This window comes from Hemitrygon akajei, chromosome 7, assembly GCF_048418815.1.
Source record: "Hemitrygon akajei chromosome 7, sHemAka1.3, whole genome shotgun sequence".
In the NCBI taxonomy this organism is placed as follows: domain Eukaryota; kingdom Metazoa; phylum Chordata; class Chondrichthyes; order Myliobatiformes; family Dasyatidae; genus Hemitrygon; species Hemitrygon akajei.
Window position 1 is genome coordinate 170,411,935 of NC_133130.1, and position 17,243 is coordinate 170,429,177.

General features: G+C 37.6%; 1 protein-coding gene across 2 annotated transcripts in view; it reads right to left on the bottom strand.

Moving 5' to 3' along the window:
- Positions 1-8,309: 8,309 nt before the first annotated feature.
- LOC140731170 (nuclear receptor subfamily 6 group A member 1) overlaps positions 8,310-17,243 on the bottom strand; it is a 285,699-nt gene continuing 276,765 nt past the window's right edge. For both annotated transcript variants that reach the window (XM_073052586.1, XM_073052587.1), the window contains 2 exons: positions 12,769-12,921; positions 8,310-11,699 (listed from right to left, as the gene is read on the bottom strand). In XM_073052586.1, coding sequence (XP_072908687.1) covers positions 11,611-11,699; positions 12,769-12,921 — 242 coding nt within the window. In that variant the 3' untranslated portion in view covers positions 8,310-11,610. The remainder of the gene's footprint in view (positions 11,700-12,768; positions 12,922-17,243) is intronic.

The window sequence follows — 17,243 nt, forward strand, 5'->3', positions numbered from 1 at the left end:
ACTCCTAATTTTGCTTAAACTAAGAAGGGGACTAAGTAGCTAGGTTAGCCCATGCCAGAAGCATTTCTAAACCTGTGCTTACTTGCCCAATGCAGGAAGGTTTGCACCTCAAGTAATTTATTTTAATGTTAGGAAAGTGATCCAGGTGGTTCAGATCAAAGTCAGTACTGCTACCCAACATTCTTTGTCAAAATCTGGCACCTAATTTAATTGTTAGACCCTAAATCCAGCACAAAATTAGATCAGAATGCATCTGGGTCATTTAATTTTACCTGGTTTGTGGTCATCACATTTTAAGATACTGGACCTGGCTGTCATTAAAGGAAATGGTGATTGCAGAGTCCATTCTGGCCACTGCTTTTAATGCTACCCAATTCAGAAAAGAGTAGTAAATATCATATTTTTAACCTGCACATGAAAAAAAGTCTTGCTAAATGGAAAATTTTAATCAGTTAAAGGAAATGACTGATTTGTGAAATCAGTTTCAAAATTTCATGACACATGCTGGTGATAATAAACCTAATTCTGATTTCAGAAAAAATTGCAATTATCAGAAAGGATGTGAACTCATAGTGTGTAGGGACTTAAAAGAGTACAAATATTCAGGATTTTCATCTGATTATGACCAATGACAACATTGTGCATTAGTGATAGGTTTGTTGTGATGGGTGATTTTAACTTTCCTGAAATTGACTGGCATCTCTGTAGAGCAAAGGATTTTGATGGGGTGGAGTTTGTTAGGTGTGTTCAGGAAGGTTTCCTGATGCATTATGGAGATAAGCCAACTAGAAGAGAGGCTGTACTTGATCTGGTATCGAGAAATGAACCTGGTCAGGTGTCAGATCTCTCGGTGGGAGAGCATTTTGGAGGTAGTGATCACAATTCTGTCTCCTTTACTGTAGTGCTGGAAAGGGATAGATGCAGACAATTTGGGAAAACATTTAATTGGGGTAGGGGGAAATATGATGCTATTAGGTGGGAACATAAATTGGGAGCAGATGTTCTCAGGGAAATGCATGGCAGAAATGTGGCAAATGTTTAGGGAATATTTGCATGGCATTCTGCATAGTTATGTTCCATTGAGACAGGGAAATGATGGTAGGACAAAAGAACCATGGTGTAAAAAGGATGTAGAAAATCTAGTTAAAAAGAAAAGCTTACAAAAGGTTCAAAAAACTAGGTACTGTTAGAGCTTGAGAAAATTACAAGGGTGCCAGGAAAGAGCTCAAGAATGAAATTAGGAAGGCAAGAAGGAGCCTTAGCGAGCAGGATTAAGGAAAACCCTAAGGCATTCTCCAAGTATGTGTTGAACAAGAGAATGAGTCATGTGAGAATAGAACCAATCAGGAAACACCTGCATGGAGTCAGAGGAGGTAGCAGAGGTAGTTAATGAATACTTTGCTTCAGTATCCACTAGTGAAAAGGACCTTGCCAATTGTGAGGATGACTTACAGCGGACTGAAATACTTGAATGTATAGACATTAGGAAAGAAGATGTGCTGGTGCTTTTGAAAGATATTAAGTTAGATAAGTCACCTGGACTGGATGAGATATACCCCAGGCTACTGTGGGAAGTGAGGGAGGAGATTGCTGAGCCTCTGGCAATGATCTTTGCATCATCAATAGGGATAGGAGAAGTATGAGAAGACTGGAAGGTTGCAAATGTTCCTTTGTTCAAGAAAGGGAGTAGATATAACCCAGGAAATTATAGACCAGTGAGTCTTAATTCAGTGGTGGGCAAGTTGTTAAAGATCCTGAGAGGCAGGATTTATGAATATTTGGGAAGACATAATCTGATTAGGGATGGTCAGCATGGCTTTGTCAAGGGCAGGTCGTGCTTGCAAGCCTGATTGAATTCTTTGAGGATGTAACAAAATACATTGATAAAGGTAGAGCAGTGGATGTAGCATATATGGATTCCAATAAGGCATTTGATAAGGTTTCCCGCGCAAGGCTCATTCAGAAAGTACAGAAACCTTGCTTTGTGGATCCAGAATTGGCTGGCCCACAGAAGGTGGTTGTAGATGGTTTATATTCTGCATGGAGGATAGTGACCAGTGGTGTCCGCAGGTATCTGTTCTGGGATTTTTATAAATGACTTGGAAAAGGAAGAAGGGTGGGTTAGTAAGTTTGCTGATGACTCAAAATTTGGGGGTGTTGTGGATAGTCGGGAGGGCTGTCAGACATTACAGTGGGACATTGATAAGATGCATAACTGGGCTGAGAAGTGGCAGATAGAGTTCAGCCCAAGTGTGAAGTGGTTCATTTTGGTAGATCAAATTTGAAGACAATATTAATGGTAAGATTCTTGACAGTGTGGAGGATCAGCGAGATCTTGCAGTCTATGTCCATAGGACATTCAAAGGTGCTGTGCAGGTTGACAGTGTTTTTAAGAAGGCTTATGGTGTGATAGCCTTCATCAGCCATGGGATTGAGTTCAAGAGCCATGATGTAATGTTAAAGCTATACAAGACCTTAGTTAAACCCCATTTGGAGAACTATGTTCAGTTCTGGTCACCTCATTACATGAAGGATGGGTGTACTATAGAGAGAGTGCAGAGGAGATTGACAAGGATGTTGCCTGGATTGGAGAGTATGCATTATGAGGATAGGTTGAGTGAACTTGGCCTTTTCTCCTTGAAGAGACAGAGCATGAGAGGTGACCTGATAGAGGTGCATAAGATGGTGGGAGGCATTGATAGTGTGGATAGCCAGAGGCTTTTTCCCAGGGCTGAAATGGCTAACACGAGGGTGCATAGTTTTAAGCTGCTTGGAAGTAGGTACAAGGGGGATGTCAGAGGCAAGTTCTTTTACACGGAGAGTGGTGGGTGCACAGAATGCACTGCCAGTGACAGTGGTAGAGGTGGATACAATAGGGTCTTTTAAGAGACTCTTAGGTTTATGGAGCTTAGAAAAATAGAGGGCTATGTGGTAGGGAAATTCTGGGCAGTTTCTAGAACAGGGTACATGTTCAACACAACATTGTGGGCCAAAGGGCCTGAAATGTGCTGTAGATTTCTATGTTCTATGTAACATGAAATTTTAGGTAAGAGATAGAAATCTAGCCTTTGTGCTGATTGACTGAGTTTTCAAAGTTAGTTTTCCAGACACCAAATCTGGACTAGCTTTTGGTTGTGCTGTGTTTACAGCTACAGTATTTTAGAAACATAGAAAATAGGTGCAGGAGTAGGCCCTTCGGCCATTCAGTATGATCATGGCTGATCATCCAACTCAGAACCCTGTACCTGCTTTCTCTCCATACCCCCTGATCCCTTTAGCCACAAGGGCCATATCTAACTTCCTCTTAAATGTAGCCAATGAACCGGCCTCAACTGTTTCCTGTGGCAGAGAATTCCACAGATTCACCACTCTCTGTGTGAAGAAGTTTTTCCTCATCTCGGTCTTAAAAGGCTTCCCCTTTATCCTTAAACTGTGACCCCTCGTTCTGGACTTCCCCAACATCGGAAACAATCTTCCTGCATCTAGCCTGTCCAATCCCTTTAGAATTTTATACGTTTCAATAAGATCCCCCCTCAATCTTCTAAATTCCAGTGAATCAAGGTGGTACACAAGTGCCATAGTTCCTGGTAAGATTATGTGACATTGAAATTCTAAATAATAACACAAAATAGATCAGTGACTTTGGTAAATTGATTCACATTTATTTTTCAAATTTCTAACATACTAAACATGCTTTTTAACACTTATTGGTCACATAATTCTCAGAAGGTAGTTAAGTTACAGAGTGGAGCAAACAGAAATCCAGAAAGAAACCTTTATTACATTTTACATTTCTAATACATGAAAAAAACATTATGATGCACACTTTATTTTTAACAATATATGGCTCTGAATTTTGATCCCATCGCCCTATGCTATGATGTAAATAATCAGGCATCTTTCCACAGTTGAAAGAGACGTACATATTAGCTATCAAACGTTAAGCTGAAGTGACATCATGCTTCCCTGATTTATTCAAGGGATTCTGGGAAAAGCTAGAATTTTTTTGAACTTGCAATCAATGTTGCAATTATTTCAACAGATATTTTTTGAAGGGCCAATCAGCTTCAGTTTACCCGTAACTGTATCTGACAAAGAAATGAAGGCTCATTGGCTGTACTGTTGCAAGAGTAAAGCAGCACCACTCTTTGAAGTGAACTGTTTCAAAATGATAATCTGAACATATTTTTGTTAAAGCAAAAAATTTGAAAACAGAATCCTCTGCCCAGTGAACTTTGAAATAATAACATTTCTTCCAATATGCAAAATTATTTTACCTGCCTTGTGCTTTATTTTTTGATCCAGCCAGCAACAATGCATTTACATACTGCATATTCACTAACAGGACTACACTAACTGGTACAACGAACCAGAAACAGTGGTCTACAATAATAATTTTCAAAGATATTACATGGAAACCAAATCACAACAGATGCAAGGTTGTATTGTAAATTCTGTGGTTTGATGGGTAGCATTTGAAACCATATTTTCATTATACTTATGAAATGCACATGTATTATCTAAATTTAAGACTGATAACTGTGACAGATGTTTAAATATAAAGATGTATTATTACTTTATTACTAGGAATTTAAAAAGGTGCCAAGAACAATATATATCTCAATGTTTTTCACCTTGGCTCCAGAGGAACACTGTTATTTAGCTAAGTATGCTTTGAATGATAATTAAACTTGATTTGATATCTGATAATTATCATCTTGTATGTATATGGCTTGTTTGTTTTAAAATGGAAGGTTCATCAGTAATTTTCAAAGAAATAGCTGTGGGTGAAACTATGTTGCAAGGCAAGGAGGCAGACTTGCACGAAATGTCCCTTTTCCATACCAGAAGAATATTTTTCTGACATGCCCTTCTAGACCACATCTTTAAATGCACACTATGAAAGATGTAAAATGGGCTATTATCCTGCTCTTGCACTGTAGCCTTGAATGTAATAAAATTATCACTTTATACAATGAGGAAGTTGCTTTATTCACATTGTTGGAAAAATGTGAACTTAGAAGATGCTGCAGAACATAGACACTGTCCAAATATTTTACGATTTACAAAATCTATTCACAGTAATTGTGTTCAGTAGTGGATGTATGTCAATTATAAACAAGCTAATGCACAATTAGCAACTTTACTCCAAGAATAGTTGGTCACCACTGTGCTACTCCCTGAGGCTGACAACAACACAATGGAAGAGAAACATAAATGAAGCATTCTGAACTGCCAGGTCATTGACTTTGATTGTTTCACCCCACAGATGCTGCCTGTTCTCTGGGTTTCAAGCATTTTTTGTTTTTGTTTCAGATTCCCAGCATCTGCAGGTATTCTTCTGCTTCTATTATACATGAAAGGGAAGGCAGCGTAAGTTATCAAGCAGTGAGTGGTAAGTAAATATCTGTGGTGTATGTTTGTGGGAGATGAGTCATTTCAGAGCAGAAATGTGGCAGGTGATGTTGGGGCTTTCCTCAACTGCAGACTTCAGTGTGGCAGATTTACAGACAAAATTCTGGAACTATCCCCTTGTTGCTCACAAATTTATGCAATTTCCAAGGGAATTATCAACTGTTCAATAATGTCTATAAATCCAGTTTTAACAAGGTCACATAATCCAATGGGTTTCACTCATTTAGTCCAAAAAAATCATTTGGTAAATAATTATTTGTGGATGCATCTCTAAACAACAGACTACACAAACTGGTTCAATTTAGATTAACTAAAATCTCATGTACTACCGTAATTAATCTGTCATTAAAACAGATGGCAAAGTACATTTCATTGCAACAAGTGCGAAAAAAAACATGTATTGGTTTGGGGAGCAGTCCCTTAACAAGTAGTATTTTCTCAACAGATCTGAACACTTGGCAGAGGATTATCTGACAAAGACTTGACTTCCTGATTCGTGTAGAAAAGGTTACAGAATGATTAGTGGCTACTACTATTACATTTTTGCTTTGTTTCTCAGAATTACAAATTATGATCAACCAAATTAAAGGTTATATAATTTAATCAAAATGAATCGAGAGCTACTGCTTAGCAAATAATGTCTAATTTGCAATGTAAATCATTTCAACTTCTCATTCTGTGCTGTAAAGTGGAACTTTATTACAGGCTGAGATCATCAGGTGTACAGCACTGAGTGAAGATACATTCAGTATACTTTCACCAATTACAGTCTACACTTGCAGAGTTCATTAACCAAATCTACTTTAGCCAGAGCACAAACAATCTGACTTGGGTTTCACTGTGATTCTGCAGGTTAAAATGTAGCTTAATGGCTGTAAAGAAAATGGTGATGCATTCAAGCACTAGAGTGTTAAAATTTACACCTTCACAGTTATGTAAACAGCAAAAAAATTTAACATTTCACATTATCCCTTTATGACATAAAACAACAGGATGTCACATGAGGTAGTTTTTCCACACTGTCATTTGTGTAAATTATGCATCAACTATTACAAGACACATTCCACAATTCAAGAAAACACAACTCACAAAAGGCAATATGAAGCTGCTAATTAGATAATCTGGTTCCTTCTGCCACTGACTGGCGCTTTCTAGAGATACTGCACTTTTCTCATGGACATATTTGGGATATCAAGGCATTTTCCTATGATAGTGTTAACATTATTTATAAATACTAAGACAGGGCTGTAGCATTCGATTATTTTTTCCCTTCAGTTTGTTGCTATATGTTGTGACTTGCTTTAGGTACCAAAAATGTTTTGCTAAATAGTGTAATTATTTTTACTGCTTTTCATGCTAAATTATTTTACAATATTTACTGTTCGTTATTTATCCGTTGGCTAATATGATAAACAATTTTGAAAAAAAGCCTAAATACAATGTGGGCAGATCAATCTTTTAGCATTTAAGAAATTTGAACTGTGTCAAAGAATTGTTTGAACTATAATAATAAACAACCTTTCATTTTTAAATGCTTTGAAAATAAACATTGTTGGTACACATGATATATGGATCAGCAGTGGACAATGTGGAGGAATCCAAGGACGGGGACAGAGCTCCCTCCTGCTCTTGAGTAATGTACTTGAATATTGTAGGTTCCTCATGGACTAAATGAGATTAACACATCCTAGTTGTTACCATGTTACAGAATGCCATAACACTTACTACATGCTTTTTGAATTATATTTTATTAAATTATTTATAGTTTAATATTTTGGTTTGTGCTGTGTTTGTGGGTGCACCGTGGTCCAGAGGAACATTGTGTCATTTGGCTGTATATATGTACTGTCAGATGACAATAAACTTGAACTAACCAAATGTGTTTGCTGCCTAGAAAAGATGGAAGAAGCAGATAAAGCAATATTTAACAGACACATGAACAGGTAGATGGGATTAATTAGTTTGTCGTCATGACCTGTGCTACACTGTTATAATGTAGCAAAATAAAGGATTGCAGCAGATCAAAGTAGTATCTCATCACCACCTTTTCATGGGCATCTGGGAATAGGCAGGTAAATAAAAGGTCTATTTATGGTTCTATAACAACTCCTAAAGAAATACACTTAATTGTTGATAACTGCATCAAATACAACAGTATTTTTTCACGAGTGATGCCATTAAGTATACCCAAATGTGTAGTAATTGTATATTTTAAATACATTTTTGAAAGCAAACAGAATTTTAAAGTCCTGTCAATGTAAATTCATATTTTGAACAAAGGACTTTAAAAGCAATGGAAATGGGGTTCAAAATAAATTTATTATTGAAGTATTTATTAGTCACTTTATACTACCCTGAGGGAAATATCAATTTGTAATGAATAATGATGACAATAATGCAAAGTCTTTTTTTATGGAAGGACAAAATAAATGGCTAAGTTACTAATGCATGAACCAGAAGATTCATAGGAATCCACTATTAGCAGCCAGGGTTGGACATTTATGCAGGAACCACATGAGAACAAAGTAGTAATAGTCAATTTACTCACAGTAGCTAACTTTGAGTCAAACTATTTTTTAAATCACTTGTATACGACTTGGTAGCCCTAAATTTGTCCATGAAAGTAGTTTTCAGCATAAAGTTGTTTTTTCCAGTGGTCATTTATTTAAATATAGATCCCTGAGCTACAAACTGCAATGCGTGCAAGGCAGTGATGACCCTTGGAAAAGCCACTATTATGCTACTGTATTAATTATTTGTCACTTAGGATTAAACATCTTCTATAAACACTACTTGTTTCTATAGTTTCACTATACACCAACTTACCCTCCCACCCCACCACCCCCAACCTCCCCACTCCTGCTTTTGGCTACATAGCAGGACTGATTGCCGCTTATCATCCTGAGAAAGAGATACATTTTCCACAAACATCTAACTTGAAAATTTAACTCAATTAAAAAAGTAAATAATTAATATTTGTGGTTTACTTTCAGCCACATTCACAGAAAAACTTGTAAAAGATAATTAAAACAAAAGGTAGAAATAAATTTCAAGTTTAAAGAGGGATTTTGCTTTGAAGGTCTGGACAATCATGTTTGAAGGAATTGATGAAACTAACTGTGCTGCCTCTATGTTTACATTCTGAAGCATTTTCACAGTGATACAAAATGCTTTTAGTTCCACACACTGGACCTTGGTTTCATTTCAATTATTTCACATTTACTGGCTGCTTTCAAACGTATGTATTATACATTTACCAAGTAGTTCCAATAATGATAAGGTTATTTGATATTAACTAGAAATGGCTACGAGATCAGGTAAATAAATTAAATTTTTGCTTCTGTCAAATTTTTTTGTATTTGGGAAAGTAAAACACACCAACAAGGAACAGTTACAGTACCATCACAAATTACATGATTCAGAATTGTAACCAATTAATTATCTCAATTAATGTCTCCCATTTATTATCCCTATCTCCAATTATGGAAGATGTGTAACTTAGAACCATATCAGTATTTTACTAATTATCATTCAAGTACTGTATTTTTTGGTGGGTATTGCAATGCGATAAAGATCAAAAGCCCTTGCTGTGTTGAGTGCAAGGTAGCATCAAACAATTCTGAGTCTTTACTTGGCAAATGTTGCACACGTTGTTGGGGAACTGCATCAAGATTCAGCTGCATTTGATTTTGCAAACTGGTCTCACGTCATCCATGCTCACCCATGTATTAAAGCAAGATTTAAATTCTCAATTCCCTATAAAATATCCAGCCTTTCAACCATTGCCCTCAATTGCAATTTAAAGGGAAAGATACTTGTGGTTCAAAATTTCTACTTCTAAAACTAGTTCATCTACTTTCATCATAATACCTGAGTAATTTTTGTATGCAACACAACACATTCACTTTACCCTGTTTTAAAACAAGCCATTAAAGACTTGTGGACGAATATGATGAAGACGCCTGCATTGGAGAGTTCAGGTATGTCCATTTTCAAGCATATTAAGCTACAAATATTATAGCTATTTCTGGAGCATTTTGATAGGCATTTCCATGCCAATTCCAAATGGCTTTGACCATTTTTTTTTTAAACAGAATGATTACACAGTTGAGAAGCATTTTGCAAAACAAATCAATAGCTTATGCAATTTTAGATATTTTTCATCAGAAATGAGTCCACTATTCTGAAAAATGGCATGAATCTCTTGCCTTAAACTGAGCATATCTGGAGTCTGGCTGCAGGAATGATTGAATTTAATGTGATCACAAATTAGGACAGGGAGCTGAAAGAATACCTCTCATAAAAAGGTCTTCTTGATTTAACTAGTGGAGAAAAAAAAATGAAAGTATTGAGGTAAAACAGGCACCTACAAATCTTCCCTGTGAACATCTGAAGTAAAACATGCCATGTAAATCTATTTCACATTAGGAGTGTGTAATAGTGTATGCTTGTACAGTTAGGAATAAAACCAGCAGAATCTTGAAGGGAGATTGATTACTTTAAAAAGTTAACTGCACCCACGAGTAACTGCTAAAATCCCTGCATCTCAAAAGCACTAAGATTTTTTATGTTTTTAAGAAGTTTCTGATGTTCTTGGCAACTTTGAGATGAAAGGAAATAATTATATAAACTGAGAGAATTCTTCAGCCAGACCATGAGTACACTTAGAAAGGTGAAATTGCAAAAAGAGGTTCTTTACAGGGCATTTCCATTGATTTGACTAATATTTGGGCTCTACAAATATGTCAACAGGGTATTTTATTTAAAGGGTAAATGAATGGATTTGGACACAGGGAAACGATGGAGCCATGTTACTAAATGTCAGTGACATATTGAATCTTTAACATGTACAAATAGTGATGGTGTATAAAGTACTGCAGATTTTGATTATCTGAAAGAAGATCTGTATAGCTCTGAATTTCATAATTGTGCAAGAATTCTAGGACAACTATTCCCTCACCCACAAGTCTAAAAATAGATAACAGGATCACGATAATGTTTTGGAAACGATAATATGACTTGCCAAACAGCTTTTCCCCCAATGACAACTCCAAATGGTGTTGACAGGGAAGATATATAGGTACACGTGCCTTGGGAAGCAATGCTGCCTTGTACTTCAAGTTTACAAAAGTCCAATAAGAATATAACTTTAAAACTCAGATTTTAGCTCCTTCTAATGTTATCCCTAGGCAAGGATTTAAATAATTTATAACTGCTTGACATTTTAGACATACAATGCATAATAATTCTGAAATGTATTTACCATTTCCAGTACATGAAATCTTTGGTTTTTAACACATACTGACTATTGATCCTTGACCATGGCAACCTGTCTGTTCTGAGAAACCATGTTAATAACGTATTATCAGTATTTCTGTATAGCTTAGCAGGGCTTTTTGGTTGACAGTAAATATTTCAAGATGGCACGGTTTCTTATGCATCTGCATCAGTACCAAATGTAATATTGATAAAGTATTAGCTTATAAGAGAAAAATAATTGCATTTCCCCACTAGATGCCAATTGTAACTGCCTCACTCATCAGTAAAAAACCACTGTAAATAGCCTGGTTACAGCGCCTGGATGCACTTTATTGCACCATCCTTCTGTAGGATCCCCACTGAACCTGTGTACAAAAATGATGTCCACACAACAAATATAAAAATTTTAAATAAAACCTCTTGCAAAGTCTGGAAATAAAGGGTTTGCAATCAATCTGATTGCAGTTAGTACCGATTTGTTGTAACAAGGCAGCAGCTTGCCAGAATGGACCGCTTTAGAGACAGCCTTAAGGCATATGAAATGGAGAGAGACACAAATGGTCATCTCATTATTGAGGTAGTCTTAATAAAACAAAACTTTGCTCAGCCCCCTCCCCCAAAAATATAAAAAAATTCAACTAGACCTAAAATGGTAATACTGTAACAATAAGACCCTACATACCGTAAACTGCAAGGAAATGCATTAACTGCATTGTACAGAAGCATGTGCACTGCGTTGAAGATCATACATTCAACTCTGTCGTGAAATAAATAGATAAAAGTAAAATCTAGCTGTTTTCAGAGTCACAAGGCTTCACTCTTAATCTGAGGATTTTCCCTGTTCTCCGAACCTTGGTCAACTTTATTCCCCGTCTGTATTCCTTCTTCACCTGAGGCAGTAAGGCATGGAAAATTTGAGGGCCACAGGCTGACGGCTCATTCTTTATTTGTGTTGGTTTTACATGAGTGCAGGACTGCTTTGAAAAGCAGAGGCAGCTGTTCCAAAGGAATATTGACCAGTTTACCTGTAAGACAGAGTTGAACATGGACTTTATGAATCATCACCATAGCTTGGCTCCTTGCTTTAAACTGTTCTATACCATTTGCCTTAAAGTTCAACATACAAAGAATATGTCTAGGGGTACATGGACAGTAGCTTCGGGCATGGCATCTATAGGAAACCCACTCACACAGACTTACACTTCAATAATAACAGTCACCATCAAGCCAGCCAACATAGAGTGGTTCTTTCTACTTTGATTAACCATGCAAAAACTATTTCGGACCCAGAGAGTGTCCATGAGGAAATAAGATGATCACACATGACATTCCTACAGAATGGCCACAAGGTGAAGGAAATCAATAGGGCCCTTAAAAGGGCCAATGGAAAAACCAGGAAATTTAATAACAAGGAGGAACCCATTTCTACCACCTGTCTTCCTTATATTTCCACGGTTTCTGGAAGGATCACCAGGATCCTGAAGAAATACCGGATTAATGCCATCCATGAACCCATAAGGAAACTCAAACCCCAGCTTATGCGGGTCAAAGATGACCTGGGACTCAGGATGGCTGGTGTTTACAGGATTCCTTGTGAATGCAGAGCAGCATATATTGGCCAGATGGGACACACAGTGAAAACCCACATCAAGATGCATAGGAGGTGTATCCATTTGGGTTACCCGGAGAAATCGGCAGTAGCAGAACATTGAATTATCAAAAGCCATAGGATTGACTTCGCTGGTACAAAACTATAGTGCCACTCCAATAGCTTTTGGAACCACCTTGTGGAGGAAGCCATTGAAATAAAACTGGGGCCATTGTGGGAAAAGTACCCAAAACAGGTGTACCATTTCCTTTTGAATCTACTGTAATCAATATTTTTTTAAACATAGGTTCTCTTGCCACTCTCTCCTAATAATGTGTTCAAAGGACAATTAGCATCAACAGAAATTAAATTTTCACTTTGTACATGATATTTTTTGTTGAAGATGCAACAGTCAGAGCTTCACTGCAAGATGAGCAAGTATCCTGTGATTGTAATAATAAACCAAGTGTAGCTGATCTCTGCTACATTACCACGTTTTAATTTACCTGCAATGTAGCGTATTTCTGGCAGGCACATCATGAGTTCAGGAAAGCGATTGGTCTGGTGTGGGTATTTAAACTCAGTGTAATCCTGGCACACATACCAGTAACGCTTGTTCAACTGCTCCAACTGAGATACATTGGTCAGTCCCCCAATATCTGTAAAACAAGAATTAAAATGGGACTTTGGTTGATAATGCACTGAATACAACCATTGACTTGTATGTACTGTTAATTTTATTTTCCCTGTAGATTTCATGTAGACTTACTGAGGCAAAGTAGTCTGCGGTGCCACATAGCATCGGTATTGAAAAACTCAAGTCAAGATTGCTGCAAGGATCTATAGACATTGGGGCAACTTCAGAGACTTAACTGAGTTGTTATTCTTAACATTCATTCATAGTAATGGTGAATGCGACAGGCTAGTCAACCAGGGAAGTGTCACATTTATGGCTAATTGCATCATTATGAAGTACCTGTGCATGCATACTAGCCAGTACCAGTTAATAAGTAGTAATTATCAGGCAAATTGTACTTTTCTCTTTATTTCATGTGGAGATACTGATAACACTAGCAGCACCTAACACAGCACAGATGAAATATAAATTTAGAAGTTCATAGAAGCAAATAAAAATACCAAGCATTAATGGCCATGGCATCCTTTTTATAAAAATAGATTATTAAAGGCTTTCAGAACATAACTGATGTGAAGTTGAACATGCATTTTTAATACAGGAGTTAATTTGGAGATTATATACAACTGGCATTTATAAACTTAAATATGATTAAACAAAATTGAGAAAGTTATTACCCATGAATAGATTAGTAATCACCTCTTATCTAACCTTTCAAATTGTCAAACTGAATAATTTGCAACAAAATCTGGCTGCAGCAACACTAGACATCAGATTTGGGTCAGTGTGACACTAAACATAAAATAAACAGTACTATCAATGCCAAATAACTTTACTGTACTTCATATTGGAGCCCATAAAAACAAATTATAAATAACAGCAGTGTTAAATTAACTGCTTTTAAAGTTATCAAGTAATTAAAAGTACTCTTCTGTAATCCTATTATTAAGGAATGATTAACCTGTAAGTGAATATTGATTGCTTGAAAGTTACACAACACTGGAACATTGGGAGAGGAACACTCAGTGATTCACACTTCTACTCACGGAGCAGCACTAGAATCACAAGTATATCATAACATAAACAGAACTAAAACCAAATTGAAATCAACATAGTGCTAGCTGATGTTTTTCAGAACACTGTGCACAATGATAGACCAGATCATAATGGGGGGGGGGGGGTACTTTTTATTTCAATCTCTGCCTGGAGAAAATGCTTCCAAAGAATAATGCATTTGTGAGCAGGTCTTGTGAATACTAAAATCACAACTTGTTACAATATATTTTAAGCACGGCAGTATGACTTTCTACACAAGTACTTGAATTTCACTGATGAACAGGTTAGTCAGTGTAAAGTACATAAAACACAAGGGAATCTGCAGATGCTGAAAATCCAGAACAACACACACAAGATGCTAGAAGAACTCAGCAGGTCAGGCAGCATCTATGGAAATGAATAAACAGTCAATGTTTCATCAGGGCTAGAACGGAAGGGGGACGATGTCAGAATAAAAAGGTGGGGGGAAGGGGAAAGAGTACAAGCTGGTGGGTGGGGGAGATGAGATGAAATAAGAAACAGGGAGGTGATAGATGGAAAAGCTAAAGGGCTAGAAAAAAAAATGATAGGAGAGGAGAGTGGACCATGGGAGAAAAGTCAGGAGGAGTTTGTGTATCTTCACTTTTGACATGAAAATGAGGGATCCACATAATGGTTCAGGTTAAAATAATAGTCCATAAGACGTAGGAGCGGAATTAAGCCATTTGGCCCATTGAGTCTGCTCCACCATTCAATCATGGCTGATTCTTTTTACCCCTCCTTAGCCTCATTCCTCAGCCTTCTCCCTATAATCTTTGATGCCACATCCCATCAAGAACCTATCAATCTCTTGTCTTAAATACACCCAACAACCTGGCCTCCACAGCTGTCTGTGGTAACGAATTCCACAAATTTTTCACTCTCTGGCTAAAGAAATTCCTCCGCATCTCTTTTTTAAATGGACGCTGTTCTATACTGAGGCTGTGCCCTCTTGTCCAAGACTCCCCCACGATGCGAAACATCCTTTTGACATCTACTCTATCTTGGCCTTTTAAAATTTGAAAGATTTCAATTAGATCCTCCCCCCCCCACCCCCCAATCCTTCTAAATTCCAGCAACTACAGACCCAGAGCCATCAAACGTTCCCTGTATGATAACCCTTTCATTCCCAGAATCATCCTTGTGAACCTTCTCTGGACCCTCACCGATGCCTTAAAGCCTCAGCATCACATCTCTACTCTTGTATTCAAGACCTCTTGAAATGAATGCTAACGTTGCATTTGTCTTCCTCACCACAGACTCAACCTGCAAGTTAACATTTAGGATGTTCTGCACAAGGATTCCCAAGTCCCAAATCACATTTTTGGATTTTCTTCCTGTTTAGAAAATAGTCTGCACAGTTATTTCTACAACCAAAGTGCATGACCATGCATTTGCCTACATTGTCTTTCATTTCCCACTTCCTTGCTCATTCTCCTAATCTGTCCAAGTCCTTCTGCAGCCTACCAGTTTCCTCAACACTACCTGCCCTGCCACCAATCTTCATATCATTTGCAAACTTGGCAACAAAGCCAGCTAATCCGTCATCTAAACATTGATATACAGCAAAAAAGAGTGGAGTTTCTCAATAATCTCTACTGCTACCTCTTTTAGAACCCGAGGGTGCAGTTCATCTGGTCTGGGTGACTTATGTACCCTAAGTTCTCCCCTGTAATAGTAACTACACTCACTTCTCTTCCTTCACACACTACAACATCTGGCACACTGCTAGTGTCTTCCACAGTGAAGACTGATGCAAAATACTCATTTAGCTCATCTGCCATCTCCTTGTCCCATTATTATTTCTCTGGCCTCATTTTCCAGCGGTCCTGTATCCACTCTCATCTCTTTCTTTTTTACATATTTGAAAAAGCTTTTACTATCCACTTTGATATTATTTGGGATCTTGCTTTCATATTTCATCATTTCCCTTTAATGATTCTTTTAGTTGCTATCTGTAAGTTTTTGTAAGCTTTCCAATCCTCTATCTTCCTGCTAATTTTTGCTTTGTCGTATGCCCTCTCTTTGGTTTTTACATTAGCATTGACTTCCTTTGTCAGCCACAGTCATACTATTTTGCCATTTGAGTATTTCTTCATTTTTGGAATACATCTGTCCTTCACTTTCCTCATTTTCCCAGAAAATCATGCTATTGTTGCTCTGCTGTCATCCCTGGCAGCAGCTCCTTCCAGTTTACTTGGGCCAACTTCTCTTTCATACCACTAATTTCCTTCATGGCACTGAAATACTGCTCTGTCAGACTTTACTTTCTCCCTATCAAATTTCAAGTTGAACTCAATCTTATTGTGATCACTGGCTCAGGGGTTCTTTAACCTTAAACTCCCTAATCGCCTGTTTCATTGCATTACACCCAATCCAGTACAGCTGATTCCTTAGTAGGCTCAACGACAAACTGCTCTAAAAAACCATCTCGTAGGCATTCAACAAACTCAATCTCTAGAGATCTATTACCAACCTGATTTTCTCAATCGGCCTGCATGTTAAAGTCTCCCATGACTATCATAACATCATTGCCTTTTTGAATGCCTTTTCTATTTCCTGTTGTAACCTGTTGTCTACATCCTAGCTACTATTGGGGGGCCTGTATATAACTGCCATCAGTGTCCTTTTACCTTTGCATTTTCTTAACTCAACCCACAAGGATTCAATATCTTCCGATCCTATGTCATATCTTTCCACTGATTTGATGCCATTCTTTACCAGCAGAGCCACCTCTGCCTACCTTCCTATCCCTCTGATTCAAATGCAACCTTGGATATTCAGCTTCCAACTACAACCATCCATCAGCAATGATTCAGTGATTGCCACAACATCGTACCTGACAATCTGTAATGGTGCAACAAGATCATCCATCTTATTTGTTATACCCCATGCAATGAGATAAAACACTGAGTGCTGTTTTCACTACCCTTTTTATTTTGCATCCCTAATTGTTCACTGCAATTTGGTCCTATCATCTGCCTTCTCTTCCTGACAGTCTGACTGCATGCTATCTTTGCTTTTTTAACATCTGTCCTATTCTGAGTCCCTTTATTCTGGTTCCCACCCGTCAAATTAGTTTAAACCCTCCCCAACAACTCTAACAAAAACTGCCCACAAGAATATTGGTCCCCCTCAGGTTCAGGTGCAACCTGTCCTTTTTGTACAGGTTCTGCCTCCTCCTCCCCCAAGAGGCGACACCAATGATTCAAGAACCTGAAGCCCTGCTCCCCTGCACCAGCTTCTCAGCCATGCCAAAGCAGCCTGTTTTTA